The sequence below is a fragment of the Typopeltis vanoorti genome, chromosome 20, assembly GCF_054136105.1.
Source record: "Typopeltis vanoorti isolate ZY-2024b chromosome 20, IOZ_Tvanoo_1.0, whole genome shotgun sequence".
Taxonomy (NCBI): domain Eukaryota; kingdom Metazoa; phylum Arthropoda; class Arachnida; order Uropygi; family Thelyphonidae; genus Typopeltis; species Typopeltis vanoorti.
In genome coordinates this window covers 33,423,487-33,451,365 of record NC_143568.1, presented here as the reverse complement: position 1 = coordinate 33,451,365, position 27,879 = coordinate 33,423,487, and the positions used below count along the sequence as shown (strand labels likewise).

Below are 27,879 nucleotides of genomic sequence, written 5' to 3'. Positions count from 1 at the left end.
ACTTTACTTTGTGTTGCTTGAGTGTTAGAGTTTTATAATATATCCTGAAGAACGAGATCCTTGTTCACTGTGATGGAGACAAAATATTGGAAGCATTAAACTGTTGTTTAAGTCATTCCTTGTGCCATTTTCATTCCATTAAATATCTAACATCAATAAGAAAATGCTATGCAGCCTAGGGAATTATCCTTTATACACAGTCCCTCACTGCTTTTTTCAGAAAAACGGGGCTAAGAGCAACAGTCAGCTACTGGAATAACCCCACACTCTATGAAATAAACAGTGCTGAAGATATTTTGTGTACACTTTTTTCAAACCAAGAATAAAAGGTCTTCTTCTTATCCAGGTTCTAGGCCAAGTGGCCTGTTCCAGACTCAATCCATCTTCTTCTTGCTTGTCCCCTATTTCTTGTTCTTCTAGGTTTATATGTTAATATCTTTTTTGGTAATTTTTCTCTCTGCATTCTTGCTATATGGTCTAGCCAGTTTTTACTATATTTAATTACTGAGTCTGTTATGGAATTAATTTTAAGATTTTTAATTATTTTACTATTTCTTTGTTTCTATCTAATAGGGTTAGTTTTTCTAAGAAATTTCATTTCTGCTGCCTGAATTCTCTATATATCTCTTTCTCCGAAAGTCCATATCTCACTTCCATATAATAGTGTAAGTTTGGCTATTGTTTTGTAGACTCTAAGTCTTGTGTGTTTCTGTACGTAATTAGGTTTAAAGGTTCTGTTAATTACTCCAGTGATTTTTATAAAGTTTGTCATCTTAAAATCAATATAATATTTCATTAATGTAAGATAGTTTACAGCCTAGGTATTTGAAATTATTAACTTGCTCAATTATTTTATTATTTATTACTATTTTACTTATGGCAGGGTTATCTCCATGAAATGCCATGACTTTAGTTTTCTCTGTTGATATTTCCAGGCCATATTGTTGTATAATATTATTTAAATTATAGATTGATTTCTGCAATTTGTCTATATATAATGTTAAATAATATGGGTGATAAAGGACAGCCTTGACGGACTCCTCTATTTATTGGTTTCCAAGTAGATATGGTATCATTTTGTTTTATTGCTATTTCATTATTGTGGTATATGTTCAATACAGCATTGCATAGTTGGTTTGGAATGTGATATTCCTCTAGCGTTTCCCATAGTTTATTTCTCAAAATTTTGTCAAATGCTTTTATATAATCAATGAAAGCTATGTGTGTTTCAATATTGTATTCTCTATGTTTTTCTATAATTATTTTTAAAATAAAAGCCGAGTCTATACATGATCTTCCCTTACAGAATAAGTTTTGTTCTTCTCCCAGCTGTGATTCTATATAGGATATTAATTTATTTGTTAACATCTTTACATAGACCTGTATTGAGGAGGCTGATGCCACGATAGTTATTGCATTCCATTTTTTGTCCTTTTTTTGTAAATTGGGATCACTAGAACTCTATCCCAGCTTTTTGGAGATTTTCTCATTTTGTATATTTGGTTTATAAGTTTTAGAAATCTGGTATTAAATTCTTTACCTGCAAATTTAATAAGTTCTGTGTTTATATTATCTTCTCCTGGTGACTTGCCTGTTCTGCTTTGTTTGAGGGTGTTTTGTAGTTCTTCGTATGTAAATTCATCTATATTACTGATGTTATATTTCAAGGGGAATTCTTGTATCAAGGGATTATCATGCCATAACTTCTGGAAATACTCTTGCCAGGTTTCTGGTTCGATTATATCAATTTTGTTCTTTCTTTTAAATTGTTATTCATTTGTTTGAGGATGCTATATGTTTTAGGTCTTTTTAATGTACAGTGCCGTTATAATTTTGCTATAAAATTTGCATATGTTTCTCTATTTTTTTTCTACATGCTTTCTTTGCTATTGCTCTTTTCCATTTATATTTAATGAATAATTCATCTGTCTTTAAATTTAGCCTTTGTTTATATGCTATCTTTTTTCCTTCAATTTTCGTCCCATTGCCTTAGACCTCTGTGTCTTATCCATTTTCTTTTTGTTCCCAAACTCTCTCTTGCAACATTTTTTAATATATATTTGATGTTTGACCATTCTTCTTCCACTGTCCTACTTTCTCGATTTTACTCAACCAATCCCTAATTCTATTCTGATACAAGCCTCTGATATTCTCATAATCTAAGAGTTTAATCTTATATAGTTTCGTGTTTCTATTTTCTTTTGATTTTTTTTCCTTCCCTCCCATCTTGGTTTCCATTTAATTTTCCCTACCAGTAAGTAGTGGTCTCACTCTGCACCTCTGTATACTCTGGTGTCTATGATCATATTTGATAATTTCATATTAACTATTATATAGCTGAAGTTAAAATTAAAGCTAGGCACCATTAAAAGAAGAAAAAAAAGTTGGAACTAGAAGACTTCCATAAATACTGTATAAGCATCAGCATAATTGGTGTTGCCAAAACAAAAGACTGTAACAGGCATAAAATTTTTAAATGAGTTATAAAATGTTATATTCAGGTAATAATATCTTCAGAGAAAATCAGGAGTAACTATGATATTCAACATTAACTATGAAGATAACTACATTGATTCAAAGAAACAATATCAAGTAGTTGATGTGAGAAAATTTTAAAGTGAGAACTTAAGACTTTTTTATACCTGGGATCCAAAAGGTCGAAGTTGATAAAAAGTAAAAAAAATTTTGAGTCATTAGAGAGGAGAGATGACAAAAAAAGAAATGGATCTTGTTGGTGATCTAAACCACAGAAGTAGGAAATGAATACCAGACATATAGAAATGTTTTCAAAAAAATTTGGACAGAAGAGCAAAACTAACAATAAGTATCTACTGTATTTCTGTTACTGACATAGACTAGTCATTGCAGTACCATGCTCCAGTGTAAAGGGCATAAATTCACATTTAGAGAACACACAAGAAATAAGAAACTCTTATTAAATACGTTATTGTTCATAGTGATATCTTCTCAGTGGTTCAGGATACAAGAGTACACAGGGGATTTGAAATAGGAACTGATTGCCATTCTCTTCTAAATTTACATTTACATCTCAAAAATGATGGACTGAAGTGATGTATAAATAGAATGATTTTATTCTAAAGTAAGTTTTTAATACAAATTTAATTATTTTTAATAATGTTGCCTTACTACAGCACACCCACTGTAATACCCACCATACTCCACTGATGAGGCAGTTTATCATAATAGTGTTTGTTATAGTTATAGTTAACTGTATTATTCGATAAAAATGGGAGTTTAAAAACAAGGACCAAACCATACATATCATACCCACTCACTCACTTACTGACAAAGTCTAAAGTGTATGTTGTTTCAGGTGAGTGTCCATTGTGTCCTTAGAGAATACAAAGGAAAATATAAGAAGCTAAGTTATGTGTAAAAAGTAGTTAACCAAAAGTCATGCAAAGATTTTGAAAAGAATATAGAAGGTATATATCATAAAAGTGGTAGAATGTTCTGGAGGTTATTGAAAATCATATAAATGGAGGAAAGGATAGTATAAAAGGAATCAGAGATAATAAAGATGACATATAAAAACTAAAGATAAGGATATTCCTCAGTGTATCAAATACAGACTAGAAAGACTTTTTTTTTTGAAATCAGAATCAGATTTAAAAAACCAGCCTTAATCTAAATAAATATTGTTATGTTAAAATTACAAAGACTGGGGACACATTTATTCTTATTAGATCTGCCCAACAGCCAAGACTAGCTGCAACACTCATAAAGAGTTCCCTCCCCTCCCACCTAGCACTTTAGGTTTCAGATCTAGCATATGTTTTTTCTGTGTCATTACAATTTTTATATTGCAGTCTGTATCAAATACCGACTAGAGCTACTTTTTTTTTTTTTTTGAAATCAGAAGCAGATTTAAAAAAACAGCCTTAATCTAAATAAATATTGTTATGTTAAAATTACAAAGGCTGAGGACACATTTATTCTTAGATCTGCCCAACAGCCAAGACTAGCTGCCAGCACGCATAAAGAGTCCTCCCCCACCTAGCACTTTAGGTTTCTAATCTAGCATATGTTTTTTGTGTGTCATTACAATTTTTATATTGCATCTTAGAAGATATGTCTCTAACAGGTGAAATACTGTAAACATTGAAACTGTGTTTAATTATTTTAACGCCAGTGAAATACTATGGTCTATACTAAGGAAGAATGCATAATAGTCAAAATTAAATTTAACATAAGAGGTTCCCCTTTTGATCCACTTACTCACTAAGAAATCCATGTATTCTTGATTTTCACACTGTATATCCAGACTGTTCAGAAATAAATGATGCAATAAAATTACTTTCTGCTTTTCAGAAATTCATCATAAGAGTTTCCTTTATATCTTTACATTTGTAAAATTAAAATGTTATAAGTCATTACTAAGTTATGTTCCAACTGAAAGATGTGCACAAATTCACATAGAGAGAAAAAGAAGAAAGAAATAAGAAAAGAAACTCAAGAAAAGTCTCATTTAGGTTCTTGTTGCCAGTGGTATCTTCATACTGCTTCAGGAACACAATATACAGGGGATTTGAAATAGAAGGTGATAACCATCTGGTATTGAGCAAGATAAAATTACAGAGCATATTAAAAAGAATGTGTGCAAGAAAATTTGAAAAAGAGCAAAGTTCAGCAGGTTTCAGAGGCAAACTGTACACTCAAATATACAAATATTTAAGTGTACAGTTTGCTAGAATTTGTAAACAAGAAACGTTGAATTTCATTAGCAGACTGAAGAAAATATTGACTTAGCTAGAGAGGCATGTGCTGAGGTTGTCTGCGAGGATAAAATAAAAAATCTGAATTCCGTGGTGATCTCAGAAAGTTAGAGGCAGTCATGGAAAAAAAGAAAGCACACTGAAATTTCCTATCAAGTAAATCAGCATGTGCTCCTAGAGAATTCAGAAAAAAAATGGTAAGAAAGCAAAGCAATTTTGCGTAAAAGTAGCCAAACACAAAAGTCACGAGAAGAATGTTAAGAATATAAGAAGATAAATATCACAAAGGTCAAGATATTCTGAAAGTTATCAAAAAAGCTTAGAAAGGGAGGAAAGAGTACTGTATAAGTAATCAGAGATGATAAAGGTGACAACTTTATCATCTCTGATAACAGTGATGATAAAGTTTCTAGAATCTCTTTATCTTGTGAAAAGATATAATACAAAATACAAAGGACATAATACAAAGCGATAGTTTATACTTCAGATGTAAGTTATAAATTAGAATTGAAGGAGATACAAAAGGGTTTAATGTTTTTTAAATTAGGTGTAAGAGATGTACATTATCTATATGGATGAAATTATGAAAGAAAGTGACATCAGGCCTGATAGCAAAATTAGAGATATTCAATTCAGCTCTTTACTATATTATCAATGCTGTTATACTCTTAAATAATTACAGTAGAAACTGCAATTTCCTTATTAAATTGAATAACAGCTATAATATGTTTGGTATGAAAATCAGCAATAAAAAGATTGACTGTAAAAATAGGTAGGAATTAAAAATATCAATTTCATCCTGAATTAAGAACCTACATAACAAGTAAAACACTGCAGATATTTAGGCACAATTTTTAATGAAGATGGCAAAAATTAAATATGGAAATAGACAGAATTATCAAAGCAGGTATGGTAGGGAGCTGACGGAATAAATTTATATGGAACAAGACAGAAAGTAGTCAAAATGCCAAAGGAGCAGTAACTTATGCATATGAAGCTGAGTTAGAAATCAAGCAGTTGATCAAATAATGGAGACCAAAGATAAGTAAGAAAAATTAGGAGAGCAAACAGAGGGCATCAATTGCAGAACCACATAAAAATGAGGATATTAAGAAGGAATTTCACATTTTTAACATTCAGGAATTAACAGATGTTATCCTAAGGTGGTATGGTCACTTAAACAGAATGAGAAGGAAAGGTTAGTTGTTTTGATGCAAGGATATCAGGAAAGCGCCTACAGATCTAGGTGGACTGATACTGTAAAAAGTGCCTGTGAGGACCAAAGAATGATATCTGACATTAGGGTCCTAACTGATAATAGATTAATTTGGAGGAAAATTGTTGATAAGATGTTATTAATAATGTAATCTTTTCATGTAACACTATCCTGTATACCAGGGCTGTCCAATCTCAGGTAATCCGAGGGCCGCATTAAAAAAAAAATTACCCGAGGGCCACATTACAATGCGTATCTAGTAATTTGGTGAGCAGCAGCGACACAACCTTGATAGCTGAACGAACAACACTAATCATGCGCTCACGTTCCCAATGAGCGCCTGGAGCATATGCGTTGAAACAAAACAGTGTAAGAACGCTTCTTTGACACATCTAATATTTGAAAAACACATGGGTATATAGTGATGTAAAAACATCAAATAAAATTACCAACATCGAGATTATCAATTAGTGATAGAATTAAAATATCTAACATGCATTTGATTCAGATTATTTTATTTTTTTCTTGTGAAAATCAAAACCCACAGGCAGGCCACATCTGGCCCGCAGATAGTGCTTTGGACAGCCCTGCTGTATACTCCTTTAGGGTATAGTTCGCCCACCAATTAGAGATCCTTTGACACTTCTGCACGTCAGAAAAAGGAGAATCCATTCCGATAATAGGGTAATCAATCTGTCTTATGGGATGAGTTTGTTTATTATTACCAGTCGGAAATTTAGCTTTTCTTTTACGAACATTGCTGTTTTTAAAGTGTAACTATTTTGCTTGTATAACAGTTGGAAAAATGTACGTAGAGTATTAACAAAATTAAAAAAGGTACAGCATAAAACAAAAATTTAATTAAGTTTATTTTTAAGAAAGTTTTCTATAAAATAAAAATAATTATACAGAAAAACAGAAATATTTTAAAATGAACTTAGATATTCTAAACTTACAGTTGAGAGAACTGAGACACTTTAATGTCCTAAACCGATTAATTATTTATGACATGTTGTGACTCTTTTAACAAACCCATGCAAAAAAAAATGTTGGAAAAAAATACCATTATCAAATCCTTTTAATCTTCAAGTCATCTGAATCAGTGTCCGAATCGCCATCACTTTCACTTAAACTGATCACCAAAGGTTCGCATAATTCCGTCTCTGTCCCAATACATATTTTCCAATGAGGTGACATGAGAGCAATATTTTCCCCGGTTTTGAACTGTAATACTTTCAATCACCTGTTCTGAAAGCTTAAAAAGTTTCGACATGTCAATATCCCCAGTTACGTTGCAATGGCGAATGAAACTTTTCTTTTCACTTCTGCCCAAACATACTCAATAGCATTAATATCGCAATGATATGGTGGTAGCCTCAAAGCTAGAAATCCATGCTCTTTGAGCATCGTGTCGAATTTAAATAGTTTAGTAGTGGGCGAGTTTCTTTTGACCAAATTAAGGAATTAAATTTTTCGCATATCTGGGGAATGAGAAATGTTATTTGCAGAGAGCAAATTCATAAGAACTTGCTTCTTATTAGACCAATTTGGAAATTGATATGAAGCGTTATCAATTATAACAACAGCATTTTTAGGAAGGTTTGGAATCAGTTTTTCTTCTGCCCACTTTTCGAAGATTGTAGAATTTATTTGCCCATGGTAATCTCCAGTAGTTGAATTGGCTTTGTATAGTAAATTTGAATTCGGTAAAAAACCCATTTCTCCACCCGCACACAAAATTATTATGCGCCACAAGGCATTTCCAGTTTGTAGCACTCCACGTTCTTCTTTAGACTGCCAACATTTTCCATAAGTTAAATCTATCAATCCAAGTTTCATGTAGATACACAATCGGTCTTTTCTCCTCCCTGAAACGTCTTATTGCTCTCAAATACTGCGTTCTAGATAAAACAATGTCACTTCGCTCCATGATAAGTTTCCTTTTATTCTGGGGCTTTTTAAAACAAAATTTGATTTCGTAAAGTATTTTCCTTAAAGCTTCTCTTTTCCAAGGAAAATTAATTTTTTCTTTAAGCACAGGAATCAATTTCGGAACAGTTGACACTCTTTTCTCGACCATGTAAAATTCGTGAATAGTTCTTCTTATAACGTCTACATCAAAATTGTTCAAAAGCTACGGTTTCGAAGGTTTTCTTTCTCTGGCGCTTTTTTAGGAGATTTAAATTTTGGCTTACCTTCACCTTTTGATTCCCTACGAATTCTTTTAACAGTCGACCCCGATATGCCTGCAATTGCACTTGCACGTTTTATGACTTGAGAAAGGGGAACAAGGAGACGGCCTTCTGACGATTCTTTTTCGCAGAATGTCAGCACATTATTCAATATTCTTTTGCAAGAGCTACTGAAACATTTAACAACAGAACTTGTTGACTGTACTGGATCCATCATACAAATTAATAATAAAAAAAATGCAAAAAAGCGACAACAATAATCAAGCTACTACTAGTACAGCGACAGACAAGAAACCACGTGATTTCGCGTGTTGGCGACCAATTCATACATCCTTCATTTCTTTCTCCCCTTCAGCATGAATCGACTATTCTTGGCAAAATGCCAAGGAGAGACCTACAAACGGTGGGCATACTATATATATCAGGAATTTGATGATGGCCGTGATGCTTGTCATTTTTTGGAAAAGGTGAAAAAATTTGTGAGTTAGGTTGGACATGGAGCATGGGAAGAAATTTATTCTTATATTCTTTGTCAAGAAAGAACTGTAGACTAGGTCTAAATGTGAACTCAGCCTCTCCCACCTTTCCAGCATATCATGACACAGATTTCTTCTGTATACATGAGGTTATTCATGAAAGGTCTAGGAGTCATGTAATACATAACCACAATGCAGTCAGCTCTCACTATAACAAAGTCACTCACAATAACAAACCACCAAAATTCTTGACCAAAGTTCCATTTACATGATAGTATTATAAAGAAAAATTGATTATAGCAAAATAGTCCTGTGAGCTTCATGAGTCTCCTATGGTGAGAGTCAACTGTATTACTGGGTAGTATGTGGATTCATTTAGCTGATGCATCCTCATATTGGCAGGGAAAATGGGGAACTTCAGGTGCATTTCAAGACTGTCTTATCACTTGCTTGAAACACATAGTCCAGCTCTGGAATCTGTGTGGTTTCCCCCCCCCCCTCCCCACTTTGGGTCTATATTAAGGAAGGCAGTTTTGTGCTTGAGGTAGAAAATTGATAGTTTTCTCTCTCTACATCTATTTATTGCAGACCCATGTTCTCTAGATAGTGTGTTCATTAGTCCTTTGCATATCAGTCTTGCCAAAAATATGGTGTCAAGACTGTTTGACTTACTGCATCTACTCCTTTGAAACACTTAAGCAAGAAATCTTCAACAACAACAATGTCCTTAAATGGCTATAATTATTAAGTGACTCGAAAATTACATTTTTCATCTGCCAAATCTGGGTGAAACAATATTGGAAGGTATTTTTCCCCCCCACTTGGTTAGACTATAAATTATATATTTAGTTTAATCATTTATCCAAATGTAAACAAACAAAGTTTGCACCTGAAGTATCTTCAGGACTGGGGCAACTCATGGCAAAGGTGGACAAACTTCACATCACTTGCCTTAGTATCCCATAATCTAAAGCACATATGCTTGCAGACATGTATAATGCTATGCATTATGGAAAGGGTCACTATCCAGCCGGTTTCGACCTTTACTGAGGTCTCTTCAGTGGGAGCTAGACCCAGAGGTGATACCAAGGTTGAAGCAATGCAGAAGTCATATTTACCTATACAAGTTGCCAAAAGGTGTCGCACCTTATTATTAAATTACTCTGGATTAGAGAAAGCCAGACCCAGAGGTATTACCTCTGGGTTGGCTCCCACTGAAGAGACCTCAATAAATGTCAAAACCGGTCTGTGTAGTGGCCCTTTCCATAATGCATAGCATTATACATGTCTGCAAGGAGATGTGCTTTGCATTATGGGATACTAAAGCAAGTGATGTGAAGTTTGTCCACCTTTGCCACGAGTTGCCCCAGTCCTGAAGATACTTCAGGAGCAAACTTTGTTTGCTTACCGTTGGATAAAGGATTAAACTAAATATATAATTTATAGTCTAACCAAGTGGAAAAAAAAGCTTCCAACATCTTTCTCTAATCCAAAGTAATTTAACAATAAGGTGTGACACGTTTTGGCAACTCGTATAGGTAAATATGACTTCTGCATTGCTTCAACCTTGGTATCACCTCTGGGTCTGGCTCCCACTAAGAGACCTCAATAAAGATCAAAACCGATCTGTGTAGTGACCCTTTCCGTAATGCATAGCATTATACATATCTGCAAGGAGATGTGCTTTGCATTATGAGATGCTAAGGCAAGTGATGTGAAGTTTGTCCACCTTTGCCACGAGCTGCCCCAGTTCTGAAGATACTTCAGGTGAAAACTTTGTTTGCTTACACTTGGATAAAGGATTAAACTAAATATATAATTTATACTGGGTGAAACAAGTAGAATCCCTATTTCTCATGTGAAAGATGTCTCTGAATGTTTGCAAGGATTCTCAAGAAACTTCAGATGACCACAATTTTCAAACCTAACAACAGATTTTTTCCTCTTCTATTATTGTTCTCTCTTAAAAATAAATTTACCCTTTATAACCACCAGGTATTAATCAAGTCCATGCTCTTTCAACCTATTATACCATGGGTTTGTGTCTGTTCAAATGAGAAGCAAATATGAAACTTAAATTGTAACTTGGGGAGCATAAGAGAATTATTGGTTACCATATTTTGAGGGAGTTAAACACACCCACATTTAAAAGAGTTCTAAAAAATCCTCTCACACTGGTGCTTGCAGTGATGATGCATAATGAATCTTTTCATCTAATTTTGTGGATGATGTTACAGCATGATCCACTAAACCTGAACTGTCCGTAGTAATGATTGCATTGCATTGCATATGTATTTTTTATGTTCAGGTTTGGCCTAATACATGAACATTTCATTATGTTGTACCATTATAACTCTTTATGATATAAGCAACACAGAACACAATTGGTCATAAAATCCCAAATTGTCAGCCTATTCTCTTAGATTCAGTGTCCAAGTGGATACCTAATAAACCATGGGAAGGTGAGGATTGGAGACATTTTAGAGGACCTGGTTAATTCTTTGACATTCCTCATAGGTTATGTGGGGGTCTCTATCCTGTTGTCTAGCCTCAACCTTCAACAACTTTCAAAAAATCTTTATTATATATACAGTGGTGCCTTGGTTAACAACGGTAATCCGTTCCAGGATTACCGTCTTTAACCAAAACCGTTGTTATCCAAGGCGCAATTCCCCATAAGATTTAATTGAAAATAGATTAATTTGTTCTGGCTCCTCCCCACAACCATAGTACATATTCGAAATGCAGATAAAACTCATTTAAAATGTCATAAAAATATGGTAAATATAATTTATTTATTATATAGTATATGTATTTGCTACAAAAAAATTAACATTAATAAAATGAATTGTTCATGAAAATAGTTTTTAATTATCAATCTTCACCAGAAGGACAATTGGGCTCACTTCGGAGTTTTTTTGACAAATGGACCTGTAAAAAAACACGTCTAGGGTTGTTTGCTTCTGCCTCTTTTTTAAAATGTTTCTAAAAAACTGCATGGACTTTTCATTAAATAGATCTGCAGTTCTGACAACCTCGGATTTGTTTGGATTCCATTTCATAGCAACATTTTGAACTTCCTCCCACTTTGCCAAAAAATTTTTGATTTCAGCAGTCATAATTTGTTCTTTCTCTCCATCCTTATCTTCAGATTAAATTTCCATTTCCTTTTCTTCACACTGCTGCTTGAAAAGTTCTTTAGTTCGTCAGTGGTCAGTTCTCGGTCATGCAGCTCCAATAATTCTTCAACATCTTCCAATACTTCCAAGTTAAGATCACGAGCAGTTGCCACAATATCCTTTACCAATTTGTGTCCTTCATCTGAAGTTTCTTCATTACCAAAGGAAGGACACAGTTTCCTCCATGCTGCTTTGAGACATTTCATTGTTACTTCTTGCCAAGCCTTTACAATTAGCCTAATTGCTATGACAATGTTGAATTCTTCCTTCCAAAATTTTCTTAGGGTTATGTTGGTAGCCTCACACATTTCAAAGCACCTGGTAAAAAGTGCCCTTGTGTAAAGTTTTTTAAAATTTGCAATTATCAGCTGATCCATATGTTGAATCAGAGATGAAGTCTTGGGATGAAGAAAAATCACCTTGATAAAATCTAATTCCACTGGTAGCTCTTCTTGTATGCCCATTGGATGGCCAGGGCCTTATCCAAGGTTAAAATGGCTTTTAGAAGCAGATTGTTTTGCTCAAGACAGGCTTTGACAGTTGGTCCAATCCAGTCTCTAAATTCTATTCTTGTGACCCAGGATTTGCTGTTAGACTTCCACAAAACACCGAGATTGGATTTAGTGACATTGAACTTTTTGAATGCTCGGGGATTCTCTGAGTGGTATATTAACATTGGTTTTACCTTGCAGTCTCCACTTGCATTTGCTGCTAAAAGTAATGTTAACCTATCATTCATTGGTTTATGCCCAGGAAGTGTTTTTTCTTCTTTTTTGATAAATGTACTGTTGGGCATTTTCTTCCAAAATAACCCAGTCTCATCACAATTGAAGGCTTGTTGAGGTAGGTATTCTCCTTCTTCTATAATTCTTGTAAAGCTATTGACAAATTTATCTGCTGCTGCTTTGTCAGCACTAGCAGCATCTCCATGTCTGACCACACTATGAATTCCTGTTCTTTTTTTAAAGTTGTCAAATCAACCTCTGTTACCTTTGAAATCATTATCATCTACCTCAGAACTTGATCCCGAAGTCTTCTTTTTCAAATCTTGATAAATCTGTTTTAGCTTTCTGACAGATTGCATTTTGAGATGTAGTATCACCCGCCATTTCTCTTTCTTTGATCCAAATTAGTAATAGATTTTCCATTTGCTCAAAAAGAAGCCCTCTCACATTCAACCTTGAAGTTCCCTTAGCAACCTTAGCTACCATAAGTTCTTCTTTCTTAGCCAAAATGGTTGATATTGTAGAATGAGTGACTGGTTTCATATATTCGAGCTAACTGCAGAACTTTCACACCTTCATGATGTTTTGCTATTATTTCTTTCTTCTGTTCAATAGAGAAAATTTTTCTGTTTTTTTCTCCCCTCACTAGCTTTTATTTTTGGGACCCATTTTTGTCACACAGTAAAAAAATTCACTCTATAAAAAAAGATATGCAAAATATGATATTATTACAAATTGTACAACACTAAGACAAGGGATACAAAGAACATATCGTCACCTGAAAATAAAATTAAAAGTTAAAAAAAAAAAAAACTTTTTGAAATAAAAGTTAACAGTTAAATTCGAAACCTGCAATTTTTTGACTTAATGCATTTTGCTTGTAAGGTGACAATATTAGACACAGCACTTACCGTAACATACACTGATTAGCAGCTTATAGATACAATGATTATTATACAGATGAGATTTGATTTTGTCTTTTGATGGCTAATAAACGGCGACACACACACACACACACCTGCCGATTTATTGTCTATATGAACCAACACATAAAAAAAATAAATGGTTAAATACTCATTTTCATCATAAAACATTTATAACCACAAATTTTAAAATAAAGCACAGTACACTACAAGAAAAGAAACAATAAACGGAAAATGTAAACAGCTGGCTATGATGGGTCAAACATATCTGAGCTTCACAGCTATGCCGCGTGGCGTTCTCTATTCGACAATGTCTTCCCGCACGTGGCTGAGTGCAAATGGAAAATTCTGGTTTTTTAGATCTGATAGAGGTTCACATATTCGAGAGTCATTAACCAAAGCCTGTGTCGTTAAATCAAGAGATTTTTTTCTTACAGCCACTCGTCATTAACCAAGTATGTCATTATCTGAGGCCGTTGTTAACCAAGGCACCACCGTATATTACTGTGCAAAAATATTCTTTTAGAACATTAAGCTTTTCCTTTAAGAAAGTGGATTATTCATAAGAAATAATTTGCTAAATCACCACTTTAGCAATCTGAAATAAAAGTGTTATATGCTTAAACTTCACTTAGTGTGTGAATATTTATACTGGCTATTACTAACCATATATTATTATTATACTAACCAATAGCAGAATACTTTACAGCATAAAGCTATGTTTAAAAAAATAGGAAAAAATTACTGAAACTTTAACAATTTAAGAACTTTTTTTTTAATCAAGCAGAATATGACTAAGTTTCTTGGTCACCCTCAATGCAAACTCAACAGGATTTACTAATCAAGCAAAAGAGAATAACAATTAAAATTTTTCAGCCAAGTATGAATATATAAAAAATTAAATACTCAAAATTTAATTAAAAAGTGAAGACTTGAAAAATTTCACATATTTCTGAATAGAAATGCAAATGTAATGTTTGTTTCTTTCTTTAATTTTACCTTTTGGGGGCTGAAGCTTGTGCCCTGTCTTTTCACACCACCCTACTGGAAATATGTCTGTAGAATCAGCATTCAACCAGAAATCATAAGAATCTGGATAGCTATCAAAGTGGAGTCTCATTCTATATCCAGAAACCTCAGCAATACTTAGAACACAAAAGAGAGATGGGTGCTTTGGGTCAATGCCTTCTAATTTCATTCCAACTTTAAATCCATTTTTTACAGGAGGAAATAACTGATACTAAACATGGATGAATGAAAAATATAATTGAAAACATTACTGAAATAATACTGATATGAAATAGCTTCAATTGTTAAAACAGTCGATAACTGATTATGCAGGTCCATTTAAATATTTAAAAAATAATTACTAATCAAGAGATTTAAACATTGCATCTGTAATTTAAAAAGTATAATAGTAATTTTTAGGGTATATTTATACCTAAGAACTTTAAAAAAACCAGCTATGGATAACAGGAATGCCTGTTGTACATAACTTAACCTATATAACTTATAGAAAATAGGTGAAAATATAAAACAAATACTTGAGTATAACCTGGATTTCAAGTTGCTGCTGACATGGGGGAGGAGAGGGGGGGAGGGGAATAGAGTAAAAAGAAGGACTAGGTTATCTTAATATTAAAATAAATTTCTGTGAAAGTTCAACATGGAAGGAGAGATTCTTCTAAGCAACAAATACCAATGTTATAACATTGGTATTAGTATTGGTATTCAGGCAATAATAATCATGGAAAAGAAGGAGAAATATACAAATAATGTTCTTAAATAGCAAACAATATCAGAATGGGAAATTGGACAAATGAGAATTATTTGTGACTGTGGTCACACAGAAGATTCTACTAAGTAAGAAATGGAGAAATTTTTCCAAGCATTAGAAAAGGCACCTGACAAAATGAAAAAGAAATGTTAGTCCTTATTAGAGATTTAAACAGCAGAGTAGGAAATGATTAGCATATATATAGAAATGCTTTGGGAAAATTTGGAGAAAAGTACAAGCTAATAATAATAATGTGAACCTGCTGGATTTTTATAAATTAAAGATACCAAGAAATTATAGACATGTTTTGGTAAAATTTGAAGAAAAGTACAAGCTAATAATAATAATGTGAACCTGCAGAATTTCTATAAATTAAAGATACCAAGAAATTATATACAGTCATACGCCAACTTACGCAAATCCGGAGTTACGTGATTTCTTATATGTACGTATTTCCGTCCCGCTTCACATCTCACCACTAGTCGTATCTTTCAGGCGTCGCCCACATTCGCCAGTGTCGCACATACTCTGAACAAGCACTGACGTGTTTCGTGTGGTCTCCATTCATACACAATTTTTACAGTCTACAAACCTTGCGAATGTTTAATGTTATGTTCTTGATAAAAATTTTATCACATAAAAAACAATAATGTCATCCAAAAGAAGCAAGTCCCTGATTCTTCTACAGCTAGCAAGAAAAGAAAAACATTGGCTTTGGAAACAAAACTCAACATTATTAAGGATTTTGAAGGCAGAATGAAAATTTGTGAGCTAGCAAAGAAGTTCGATCTACAGGAATCCACAGTAAGAACAATCATAAAAGAAAGGTTTACAGATTTTGGAGGACATGGATTCTAACGAGGAACAAATTGTAGCCACAAGGCAAGGAATAAAAAAATCATTAGCTTGCTATGAAGAAATTTTGCGTGACAAGAAAAGACATTATGCCATCAGACGAATCTATTAGATTTTATGAAACCATCGACATCAAAATAACTTTCTTTTTTCTATGTACAAAAAACTACAATTATGATTATATTTCTTAAAAAATATAGGTGTTTTTGTAAACCTTTGGTCCCAATTGTATGTTTGTATATATAAATTACATGCAAAATTATACCCTGGGAACTAGGATGGCCTTAGTTTGTCTATATTTGTATAATTCCGATTCAACATAATTTGCTGCTTGTTGGACTAATTCATTTGGATGTAAAGACGATTTTGAGAAGTATTTTACTGCGAAAGATTGCAGGAAAGAGTAGATAAGGCATATTTGTGTCTCGATGAAGTTGAACATTTCTAATGTACCATGGTGCATTTAAGATCATGCATAAGCAATTGTTTTGCAATCTTTGCAGTTTAAGGATATTTGAGCTTGAAGTATGGCTGGAGGTGGGGGACACATAAGTGATAATGGGACAAATCATCAACTGGTAGAGGAGCAATTTGATTTTAATATCTAGTTTGCTGTGCCTATTGATAAGAGGATAGAGCTGAGTGATAACTTTTGATGCCTTTGCACATAAGGATTTCGTATGTGGACTGAAGGTTAGTTTTCAATCTAGCAGTACGCCGAGATATTTGGCTTCTGTTTTCCATGGAATCTTGATGTTAAATAGAAAGATGTCTTCTTTGGGAGATGTTGAATTTTTTGTGAACAGAAGAGCACTGCTTTTTTGAGGATTTACTTGCAGTCTCGAAATGGAGAACAGTGCTCCAGTTTCAGCAGGTTATCTTGTAGTTTCTTTGCAAAAAGATGTGGTTTAAGAGATCTGGCCAGTATTGCTGTATCGTCAGCATAGAGAGCAATGATAGATGACATCGGGTTATGCAGGACGTCAGCGATGTAAATCGAGAAAAGTATCGGCACCAGGAGGGATCTTGAGGCACTCCAGCCAAGATCCACAGCTGGGTAGATACCGCCCCATTTAGTTTAACTTGCATGCATCTTCCAGAAAGAAAGGACTTAATGAGGTGGATCAGATCCAGTGGAATGCCAGCTAAAATCAGCTTGTATAGGAGTCCAAAGTGCCATAATTTGTCGAAGGCCTTTTTTAAGTCAAGAAAGACTGCTCCGGTGTATTGATGCCAGTTGAAGCTGGTGGTAATGTATTCAACTAGTCTATCGATCTGTTGAGTAGTGCTGTGGAGTTTGCGAAAACCAAACTGCTCTATAGGTAGGATATTTAGCTTGTTAACAGAAAGTTGAATTTTGGAGACGATGACTTTTCGGCGATTTTGCCCAAATTGGAAATCTGACTGATGGGGTGATAACTTTGTGGCAGCTTTGGGTCCTTACCAGGCTTTTAAATAGGGACCACATCTGTCAACTTAGGGAAAGTATTTTAATCTAAGCATGGCATTTATTATTGTTGTAATAATAAATGCCATGTACAATGGCCTTTCAGGGTAGCAGTTTAATAACTTTATTAGGGATGCCGTCAGGTCCAGGAGCTTTTTTATTTAAATTTTTTATGATGGCGTAGATTTCAGCTGGGGAAGTAGGTGTGAGTTGGCTGGTACAAGCAACACACTGTTTTAGTACGTATCTGACATGGCGGTGGATTTTATAAATATGATTGAAGTTCAGGTTATAATAAGATGGGCTGCACTGCTTTTCTAAGTTTTTGATTATAGTTTCGACTTTTTCAGCATCTGAGTGAACTATGCCTAAATCCGATCTGAGAGAAAGAAGGAGGAAGAGTTATTTTTATTTTTGATATTTCTTAACAGTTTCCAAACGGTTTGATCACCGGGTGAAATGGAAGCTACTTTATCTTCCCATGGTTTGTTTCTGTGGGCCTTCAGTGTATCTCTCACTGCACTATTCAACCGGTTGAGTACCTTTTTATCCTAGGGAGCCCTGGTATTAAAGTATAATTTTCTTGCCTTATTTTTTTCTCTGATTAAGTTTATAATATCTTCTTGAAGTCTTTTAGGTTTAGAACTAGGCATATTTGAGGTGATAGATGATAAGGCTGCATTGATTTGTTGAGTAAATTTATTGATTGCAGAATAAATTTCTTCTTTAGAGTTAATATGAGAAACAGGACCAAAGTAGTTTGGGAGCACACTGGATAATTTTTCCCAAGTATGAAGGTGTGAGGCAGAGGGGACAGTCCCTTCTGATTGCTTAATTGGAGCAGAATAGGGTTGTGGTCAGAGGTTAATTCATTGAGCGAATCCAAGTTGTACTGCAATTTGACATTTTGGAGGGCAACTATATCTAGGACGTCTGAGGAGCCAACTGGACTGAGATGAGTTGGTATTGAAAGACCAGCCACAGCTATGCAATTGGAACTTGAGTAATTAAACAGTATGTGGCCATTTTTGTTGGTAGATTTACTGTTCCAGGCAGGATATTTTGCATTGAAGTCTCCAGCGATGATGACTGGTCCTTTTACTCCAAGGATGGCATCCAGATCTGAGGTCAACAATGTTTTTGATTGAGGGTTGTAAGCAGCAAAAATTTTTAGATTTCCAATTGAGTTTGTGAGAACATAAATGCCTGTGATTTCAAGGTTGGTGGTTGTAGGGTTGGTTATTGAATGATGGTTGATATAGTTTTTGATAAGGGTGGTTTTCACCTCTATACCCAAGTCTGTCATTTCTGTAAATCTGATACCCTCTGATTTTTAGGTTGTCAGCAGGCCTCAGGTGAGTTTCATTGATTAGAAATATATCTGGGTTATATCAATTATTGAATTCCTGGATTTCCAACACTTTGTTTTTGATACCGTTGGCGTTCCAAGCGATAATCCTAAGCGAATATGGGATGAATTTTTTCCTATGCATCAGAGAGCGCAGATAATATGGATTGGGTTTACTGTAAGAATCTTTTTGTAACACTTAGTGATGAATTTGAGTTGCTGAAATCCTGCAGCATATTTGCAAGAGAAGAGGTGATAATAGCTGATAGATTTGAATGTGGATTAGCCAGGGTCTGGTTTTGTACTATCTGTTTGGAGTGGGCCACATCAGCATATGTTCTCGCTTGATGTCAAAGATTCATTTTCTTAAGGGGCTCAGTTAATGGTGGACGAGCACCTGTTGTCATATTCTCACTCTTGGAGGACCGAGGAGCTTGAATTTCAGTCTTGAACTCTTGCACTAGATGACAAGGTAGGTTGATTATTTGGATCATTCCATCTGTTTTTGGGATTATGTATACACCCTCTATAATTAGTGGGGTGAGGACCGCCACAATTTAAGCATCTGTACTGGGCTTTGCATAGCTTCTGGGCATGGCCAAATTTTTTGGCATCTGTGGCACTGCCCAGAAGATGCACTCTTCCTCAGTGGTTCTGGGGTGATTTTAAGTCCACAGATTGATTTTAGATTGTATATGTCTTTGTAAATATTATGAATCTCTACTAAAACTAAAGGCATAGGTGTCTTATTTGATCTGAACATTCTACTGACCTTTATGGGAGGTAGATCCTGTAAGTTTAGGTCAGTGACTATTTCATTCGTGTCAATATCCTCGGTAGACTCCTCATAGGACCACTTTCAGATTTTTTTCGGGGGCAAGTGAAAATGTGTGATATCATGTTCCTCTTGCATCCAGCTCCTTTGTAAGATTTCTATAATCAGCCACCATGGCGGGCTGAATTTTTATGCCCTCATCTACATTTTTAGTCGATCTATAACTTATTTGTAAGTTGGTGGTTCTTAGTGTTGTCCATCTCTGCTTTTCCCTTAGGATAATCAGTGGCACCTTTTCATTGGGGGAGGCAGAGGGGTCTGAAACGGGAGCATCTTCATCCATACCAACATCATTTGTTGGCTCAGCATCGAGAGTTTTTCGCTTCTATGAGCGTGGGTCTCTCCTTGATCAGAAGGATTAGAGGCAGAGATAACTAGATTGAGTTTTTCCTCCATTTGAGGAGAGTCTTCATTTTCCTCATCCTCAACCTTGGGTGAAGAATATAAGTTTAAGTAGCCAGGCCATTCTCGTTCAAATTTTTTGAGAAGCTTTTTAACAAAAGTGAGTGCTAGCCCTTTGTCGAGAGACTCGATAATGATGTCGGGGTCCATCATGCTAGTAGGCCATTTCTGCTTGAACTTCTTATGAAGTTTATTAATGAGTATAAGAGCCGGCTCTTCATCGAGCAAATCAGTGACAGCATCTGGGTTAGGCACACTCATATCGATTTTGTGTGTGAGTGCAAGGAGAAATCCCGCAGGTCTAGAGCCCTGCCAGCAGAAATTCTGTAGAAAATTCCGCAGCCGCAGAGGACTGCCAGCAATACTAAGCGTTGGCTAAATATGCGAAGCAACAGCAATTAAATTGCATCAAAAATCAAAGTCTTACCTTGTGCTCCTATCAGTGATCAGATGAGTCTTTTCATCTTCAATCAATCACTAATTTACAACACCAGTCACTCTGATAATCCTGAAGAAAATATCGTAACCCACTCATCAAATCAACTCCACCTAATCCAATCAGGTGACACTAAGGTTGAAGTAATGCACAAGTCATATTTTCATATACATCATCATCATCATCATCATCAAATTCCTGTCATGTACCCTCAAGGGGTGTACAGGATATGACAGTACTACATGAAAAAATTACATCATTACTAACTTCCTATCTACAATTTTCCTCCAAATCAGTCTGTTACTTGTCAAGACTCCAACATTATCAGATCTTATATTTCTATCATCTAAGGCACTTTGTACCGTATCAATCCACCTATATCTTGGTCTTCCTCTGGGTCGTTTTCCTGCCAACCTGGCAGAGAACACTTGTTTTGCTAATCTTTCCTCTCCCATTCTATTTAAGTGACCATACCATCTGAGATTAGCTCTGCTAATGCATTCCTGGATGCTAACAATGTCAAGTTCTTTCCTAATATCCTCATTTTTAATATGATATTGCCATTGATGCCATCTGTTCACGCCTCTAATCTTTCTCAGGACTCTCATATCTGCGGTCTCTAGTCTTTGGTCAAGTGTTTTACTTCTGACCCAGCTCTCAGATCCATAAGTTAAAATTGGTTTGAACACAGTCTTGTATACAGCTAATTTAGTGTTCCGACTAATTTCTCTCTTATTCCATATGAATTTATTCAGTTGACTTCCCACCATACCAGCTTTGCTGATTCTGTTGTCTATTTCTATATTTAGTTTACCATCTTCAGTAAAAATTGTGCCTAAGTAGCTGAAATGTTTTACTTGTTCCACAGGTTCTCCATTCACAACACAGTTGACATTTTCAATGATTCTGCCTATTTTCATTGTCTTTGTCTTTTTATTGCTGACCTTCATACCATATCTATTACAACAGCTATTCAATTTAGTCAGAGAATCTTGCAGACTTGTAGCGGATTTATTTAGAAGTATAACATCATCCGCATAAAGCAAAGAGCTGACATTAACATCTCCAATTTTGATATCAGGTTTAATACCACATTCCTTCATAATGTGATCCATATAGATAATGAATAACAGAGGGGATAATGTACATCCTTGTCTCACACCAGATTTAACATTAAACCATCTTCCTGAACTTCCTTCAATTCTAACTGCTGACTCACAACTCAAATAAAGACTAAGTATTGCTTGATATAATGCCCCATTGACACCATATAACTGCAGCGTATTGAATAGCTTCTCTCTTGGCACCTTGTCATATGCCTTTTCCAAATCGACAAAACTTAAATACAGATCTTTGTTATATTCCCATGCTTTCTCGACTATTTGTCGTAAAGTGAAGATCTGATCCTGACAGCCTCTATTTGGCCTGAATCCAGCTTGTTCTTCACCAAGCTTTTCTTCAACAATTCTTCTCAACCGTTTCTCAAGTATACTTGCATAGATCTTGCCAGGAACACTCAGTAGGGAAATACCTCTGTAATTCTCACATTCAGTCTTATTTCCCTTTTTATATATGGGTACTATGAGAGCTTTACTCCAATCATCGGGAATTCGTCCCTCTGTCCAGGCTTTCTGAACTATGCAGTGCAGCCACTGTAAGACTCTTATACCACCATACTTCAGCATTTCTGGTCGAATATCATCTACTCCTGCTGCCTTTCCACATTTCAAGCCTTTGATGGCTTTTTCTACTTCAAGTATGGATATGTATTCCTGACAGCATGCCTGGTCAGTGTTTTTTTACCACTGTGCTGTCATCACTGCTTGTTTCATTTAGCAGTCATTCAAAGTAATTACTCCATACTTCAAGGATATCTTTTTCTCCTGTTTTCATTTCACCTTTATCATCTCTAATTCCTTTTACAGCACACTTTCCTCCATTCCTAAGCTTCTTCAACAACCTCCAGAATATTTTGCCACCTTCTTGATATTTATTTTCTATATTCTTGCCAAAGTCCTCCCATGACTTTTGTTTAGCCAGTTTTACACACTGTTTAGCTTTCTTACATTTGTCTCTGTATTCTGTAAGAGTAAAAGCTGACTTATTTGCCAGGAACATTTGATATGCTTTCTTCTTTTCCTTCACTGCCTCTTTAACTTCCTGTGTCCACCAGGGAGTTCTGATTTTTTTATCCTTGCAGACAACTTCACCACATGCCTCTCTGGCAGAATCAATCAATGTTTCCTTCAGAGTTTGCCACTGAATCTCCAAGGTTTGATTCCTGTTCTCAAACTCTTTCATTTTCTTTTCAATAATATTTCTGTATTTTAGTCTACAGTTCACATCTGAGAGCTGCTCAACTTTTATTCGCTTTAAAACTTTCTTACATGTTATTCTTTTCAATATGAAATTCAATTTTATCCTGCTCAAGACTAAATAGTGATCACTTCCAATTTCAAATCCTCTGTACACTCTGGTGTCCTGCACCAGGGAGAAAACATCACTATCAACAATAACATAGTCAATGAGACTTTTCTTATTCCTAGCCTCTTCTCTCCATGTGAATTTGTGCACATTTTTATGTTGGAACATGGTGTTAGTAATAACCAGTCCATGTCCTGAGCAGAAATCCAACAGATATTTGCCATTATTATTAGCTTTGCTCTTTTCTCCAAATTTTCCCAAAATATTTTTGTATGTCTCACAATCATTTCCTACTCTACTATTTAGATCCCCAACAAGGACCAACTTTTCCTTTTTCATTGTGTCAGTTGCTTTTTCTAAAGCCTCAAAAAATTCCTCTACTTCTACCTTAGTAGAACCTTCTGTGGGACCATAGGCACAAATAAGTCTCATTGTCCAGTTCCCCATTCTCATATTTGCCCACATTACTCTACTTGAGACTGACTGCCATTCAAGAAGATTAGCCTCATATTTTGTGTTGAATACTATGGCTACTCCTTCTTTTCCTTGATTGTCATTACCTGAATATAACATTTTGTATTTATTGCTCAGAAAGACCTCACCAGTTTTGGTCTTTTTTGTTTCAGTCACCCCTATTATGTCGATCTGGTACTTATCTAATTCCTCAGCTAGCTCCATTTCTTTGCCATTCAGGCTTCTTACGTTGATAGTACCGATCTTTAACTCTGGTGATGTTGAGTTGGGGTTTGTTTTCATATTTGTTCCAGTAGCTGACTTTTCGCTGTTCGCCCTGGTTCCCTGGCGAAAACAACGGGGGCCTTGTTTAACCGGGCGACGCCCCAGCCGGCATGAAATTTTGTCATGTTGTACCATCATTTTTTATTTTGATTTAACCAATAAGAATACAATTTGGTCGGCTAAATCCCAAATTGCCAGCCATCCTTGTTCGTTCAGTATCAAAGTAGATACCCAACAGGGTGCACCACGAGAAGGTGAGGATTGGACATTAGGTCAGAAGCCCTGGTCGGTTCTCCGCATTCCTTTAAAGGCTATGTGGAGGTCTCCTCTCAGTTATATAGCTTTGACCCTTATTTTCATATACAAGTAGCCAAAAGGTGTCACACCTTATTATTAAAATACTCTGGATTAGAGAAAGCTGTTGGAAGTTTTTCCACTTGGTTTTACTATAAATTAAAGATAACAAGAAATTATATACTTGGTTTAATTCAACTTCAATTACTTCAACCCTAGCATCACCTCTGGGTCTGGCTCCCACTAATGAGACCTCAATAAAGGTCGAAACCAGTCTGAGTAGTGACCCTTCCAATAATGCATAGCATTATACATGTCTGCAAGGATATGTGCTTTGCATTATGGGATACTAAGGCAAGGGATGTGAAGTCATTAGCTTCTATATATGAGTTGTCCCAGTACTGAAAATACTTCAGGCACAAACTTTGTTTGCTTACACTTGGATAAAGGATTAAACCAAGTATATAATTTCTTGGTATCTTTAATTTATAGTATAACCAAGTGGAAAAACTTCCAACTGCTGGTTTTCTGTTCAGAACATGAACTAGTCATTACTAACACCGCATTTTCCCAACATAAATATGTGCACAAATTTACATGGAGAAAAGACACAAGAAATAAGTAAGTCTTATTGACTATGCTATTGTTGTTACTAATATCTTCATGCCTGTTCAGGATACAAGAGTATACAGAGGATTTGAAACAGGAAGTAATCACCATTTAGTTCTGAGAAGATTAAAACTGAATATCATATTGAAAAGAAAACCATGTAAGAAAGTTTTAAAAAAGAATCAAAGTTCATCAACTTTCCGGGGCTAACTGTAAACTCAAATGCACAAATATTATTTAAGAAAAAATTAAACAGTTTGAAAACAAGAACCAAACCTTGAAGATTCAGTGGCAAACCCAAAAGAAAACATTGACAGATTCAGCCAGACAGGAATGTGGTGAGATTGTCTGGAAGGATAGAAAAATCAGAACTCCATGGTGGATTCAGGACGTTCAACAGGCAATAAAGGAAAAGAAGAAAGCATATAAAAAAGATCCTGGCAATTAAGTCAGGATGTGTTCTGAGAGAATAAAGAGAAAAATGCAAGAAAGTGAAGTATTGTGTAAAACTAGCTAAACAAAAGTCATGTGAAGACTTTGGTAGGAACCTAGAAAATAAATGGAAAGCAGCAAAATATTTTGGAGGTTATTGAAAAGCACAAACATGGAGGAAAGAGTACTGTAAAAGGAATCAGAGATGAGAAAGGTGACATAAAAACTGAAGATTATTCTAGATGTCTGGATGAATTACTTTGAAAGACTTCTAAACATGAAACAAGCAATAAAAGCATAGGTGGTAGAAAACATTGACTCAAGAGCAGATTATAATCAGGAGTACATATCCAAACTGGAGATAGAAAAAGTCACCAAAATCCCTGAAGTGTGTGAAGGCAGCTGGAGTAGATGATATTCAGAAAAAGTCACCAAAATCCCTGAATTGTGTGAAGGCAGCTGAAGTAGATGATATTCGACCAGCAATATGGAGGTATAAAAGTTTTACAGTGACTATGCTGCATAATTTAGAAAGCCTGGACATAGGGTTGTATTCTAGAGGATTGAAGCAGAACTCTCATAGACCCATCTATAAAAAAGGAAAATAAACTTGAATGTGAGAATTACAAAGGAATTTCTCCAGTAAGTGTTCCATTTAATATTTATGCAATCATACTTGAGAAGAGGTCAAGATAATTGTAGAAGTGGAACTTGGAAAACAACCAGCTGAGTTCACGACAAATAGAGGTTGTCAAGATCAGATTTTCACTTTACGAGAAAGAGCTGAGAATTCATGGGATCTGTACTTAGGTTTTGTATATCTGGAAAAAGCAGAAGACAAGGTGTCCAATGAAAAGGTTTTCGAAAAGCTCCAATTATATGAATTAAGCAGAACATTATACAGTGCAATACATAGTCTAGGTTTAAGTTGTCAGTTAGCAGTTATGAAGGAAATACAGGAGATGGTTTGATGTCAAAATCAGGTATAAAACAAGACTGCACATTATCTCCACTCTTATTCATCATCTATAAGAATAACATTATGAAAGTGTAATTAAACCTGATATTAGAATCAGAGATACCAAATTTATCTCTTCTTTATACAGATGATGATGATGTTGTACTTAACTAAACACATCCAATGCAAATCTCCAAGATTCTCCAACTAAACTGCATAACAGCTATAACACATTTGAATGAAAAATTAGCAATAAAAAGACAAAAACTATGAAAATAGGCAAAAAAATAGAAAACTTCAGCTGCACTCTCAATGGAGAACCTATAGAACAAGTAAAATATTTCAAACCAGTTTTAAGTAATGGAACTGAGTTGGGTTAGAAATAAAGCACTTGGTCAAAGCCTAGAGACTATAGAAATAAGAGTTACGGAAATTTAGGGGAGTGAACAGAGCAGCAGAATAATTTTTAAAATGAGGATTGATATTATTAGCATTCAAGAATGTGCGAGCAGAGCTAATCTACAGTATGGTCACTTAAACAGCATGGGAGAGGAAAGATTAGCAGGAAAAAGACCAAGATCTAGGTGGATTAAAACAGCAAGAAGTGCCTTAGAAAACCAAAATATAAGATCTTGACAATATTGGACTGCTGACGTATAACAAATAACAAAAAAGTGAGCAAGGAAGAAAGGGAGGACTAATGATTGACTTGGATAAATTGGATCCATCCGTAATAATCATATACTCACTGCTGCTGATTTATTTCAGTATTTGTCTTAAAGGAAATAGTCTTTCTAATTCTGAAATTTCCAACTGCCAAGAATTGTTAATGAATCATTTTCCTAAAACTACAGAAATCAATGTTGGATGAAAGACATCTACATATATCAAAGCTTACTGATTTTATTATTTGAAGGTTGGCAATAGCTAACTTTCAAATTATTATTAGTAGTAGCAATAACAATATTATTATACAAGCACCTACATGGAGTCTGAAGATTTATCACAGGAGAAGCAGACACTACTCTATCCAAAGAAAACCTATTATATCTGTTTGAATTCACCAACAAAGCACTCTCAACATTTTCTGGCAACATATACCACTCTCTCTCTCTCTCTCTCTTTCTTCAATTGAAAAATCTAATCTTGATGCCCTTGCCAACCATACTCTTAATCAATTTCCAGGAATCAATTTCCTCTAAACAAGTATTGAAAAACTTCCTCTACATCAATTCTACAAAACCTTTTTAGTACCTTATACATTGCTATCATATTCCCCTTTACCACCTATCAACCAACTGCTGCAACACATTAACTTTCAGTCCATCCAGTAGGAAACATTCCACAGGATGCTCACCATCTTAGTTACTTGCTATAGTCACTGTACAATTTACTCCCACACAACAAAAGAACGCTTTCAAGTTTCCTTTAATAATTTGATTTCACCTTCCTGACCACTAATCACCCTTCTCCTCCTTATATAACTTCCACAATATTTTGTTGTTACAGATCCTGCTTAATGATACTACTTATCTATCCAATTCTTACACAATTTATCCTCCTAAACTTGGGTATAGAGTCTAATATTGTTTCCTTCAAATGCCCCTATTTCCCTTGCAGATTCTTATGTCATGACACTGTCAAACTGTAAGCTGTCTCCTATGCTTGTCATAATCATTTGAACTATAGTTACAGAAATACCTCTTCTTAGCTAAAAATTCCATGTTTTTACACAACCTCCAATGTCAAGAGTACATGATCACTTTCATGAAATCAAAGACAACATGACTAACCTAATTATGGACAGATCATCTGATGCTACCACTAGATCCAGCACTCTCTGACTAGGCCCTCTCCATCACATGCTGTGTTAAGTA

At 35.0% G+C, this 27,879-nt stretch overlaps 1 protein-coding gene across 6 annotated transcripts in view; it reads right to left on the bottom strand.

Annotated features, from left to right (window-relative positions):
• The window catches only part of LOC150095352 (lethal(3)malignant brain tumor-like protein 4), a 381,800-nt gene that overhangs the window by 98,468 nt on the left and 255,453 nt on the right, over positions 1 to 27,879 (bottom strand). For all 6 annotated transcript variants that reach the window (XM_090410238.1, XM_090410241.1, XM_090410242.1 and 3 more), the window contains one exon: positions 14,447 to 14,687. In XM_090410238.1, coding sequence (XP_090266364.1) covers positions 14,447 to 14,687 — 241 coding nt within the window. The remainder of the gene's footprint in view (positions 1 to 14,446; positions 14,688 to 27,879) is intronic.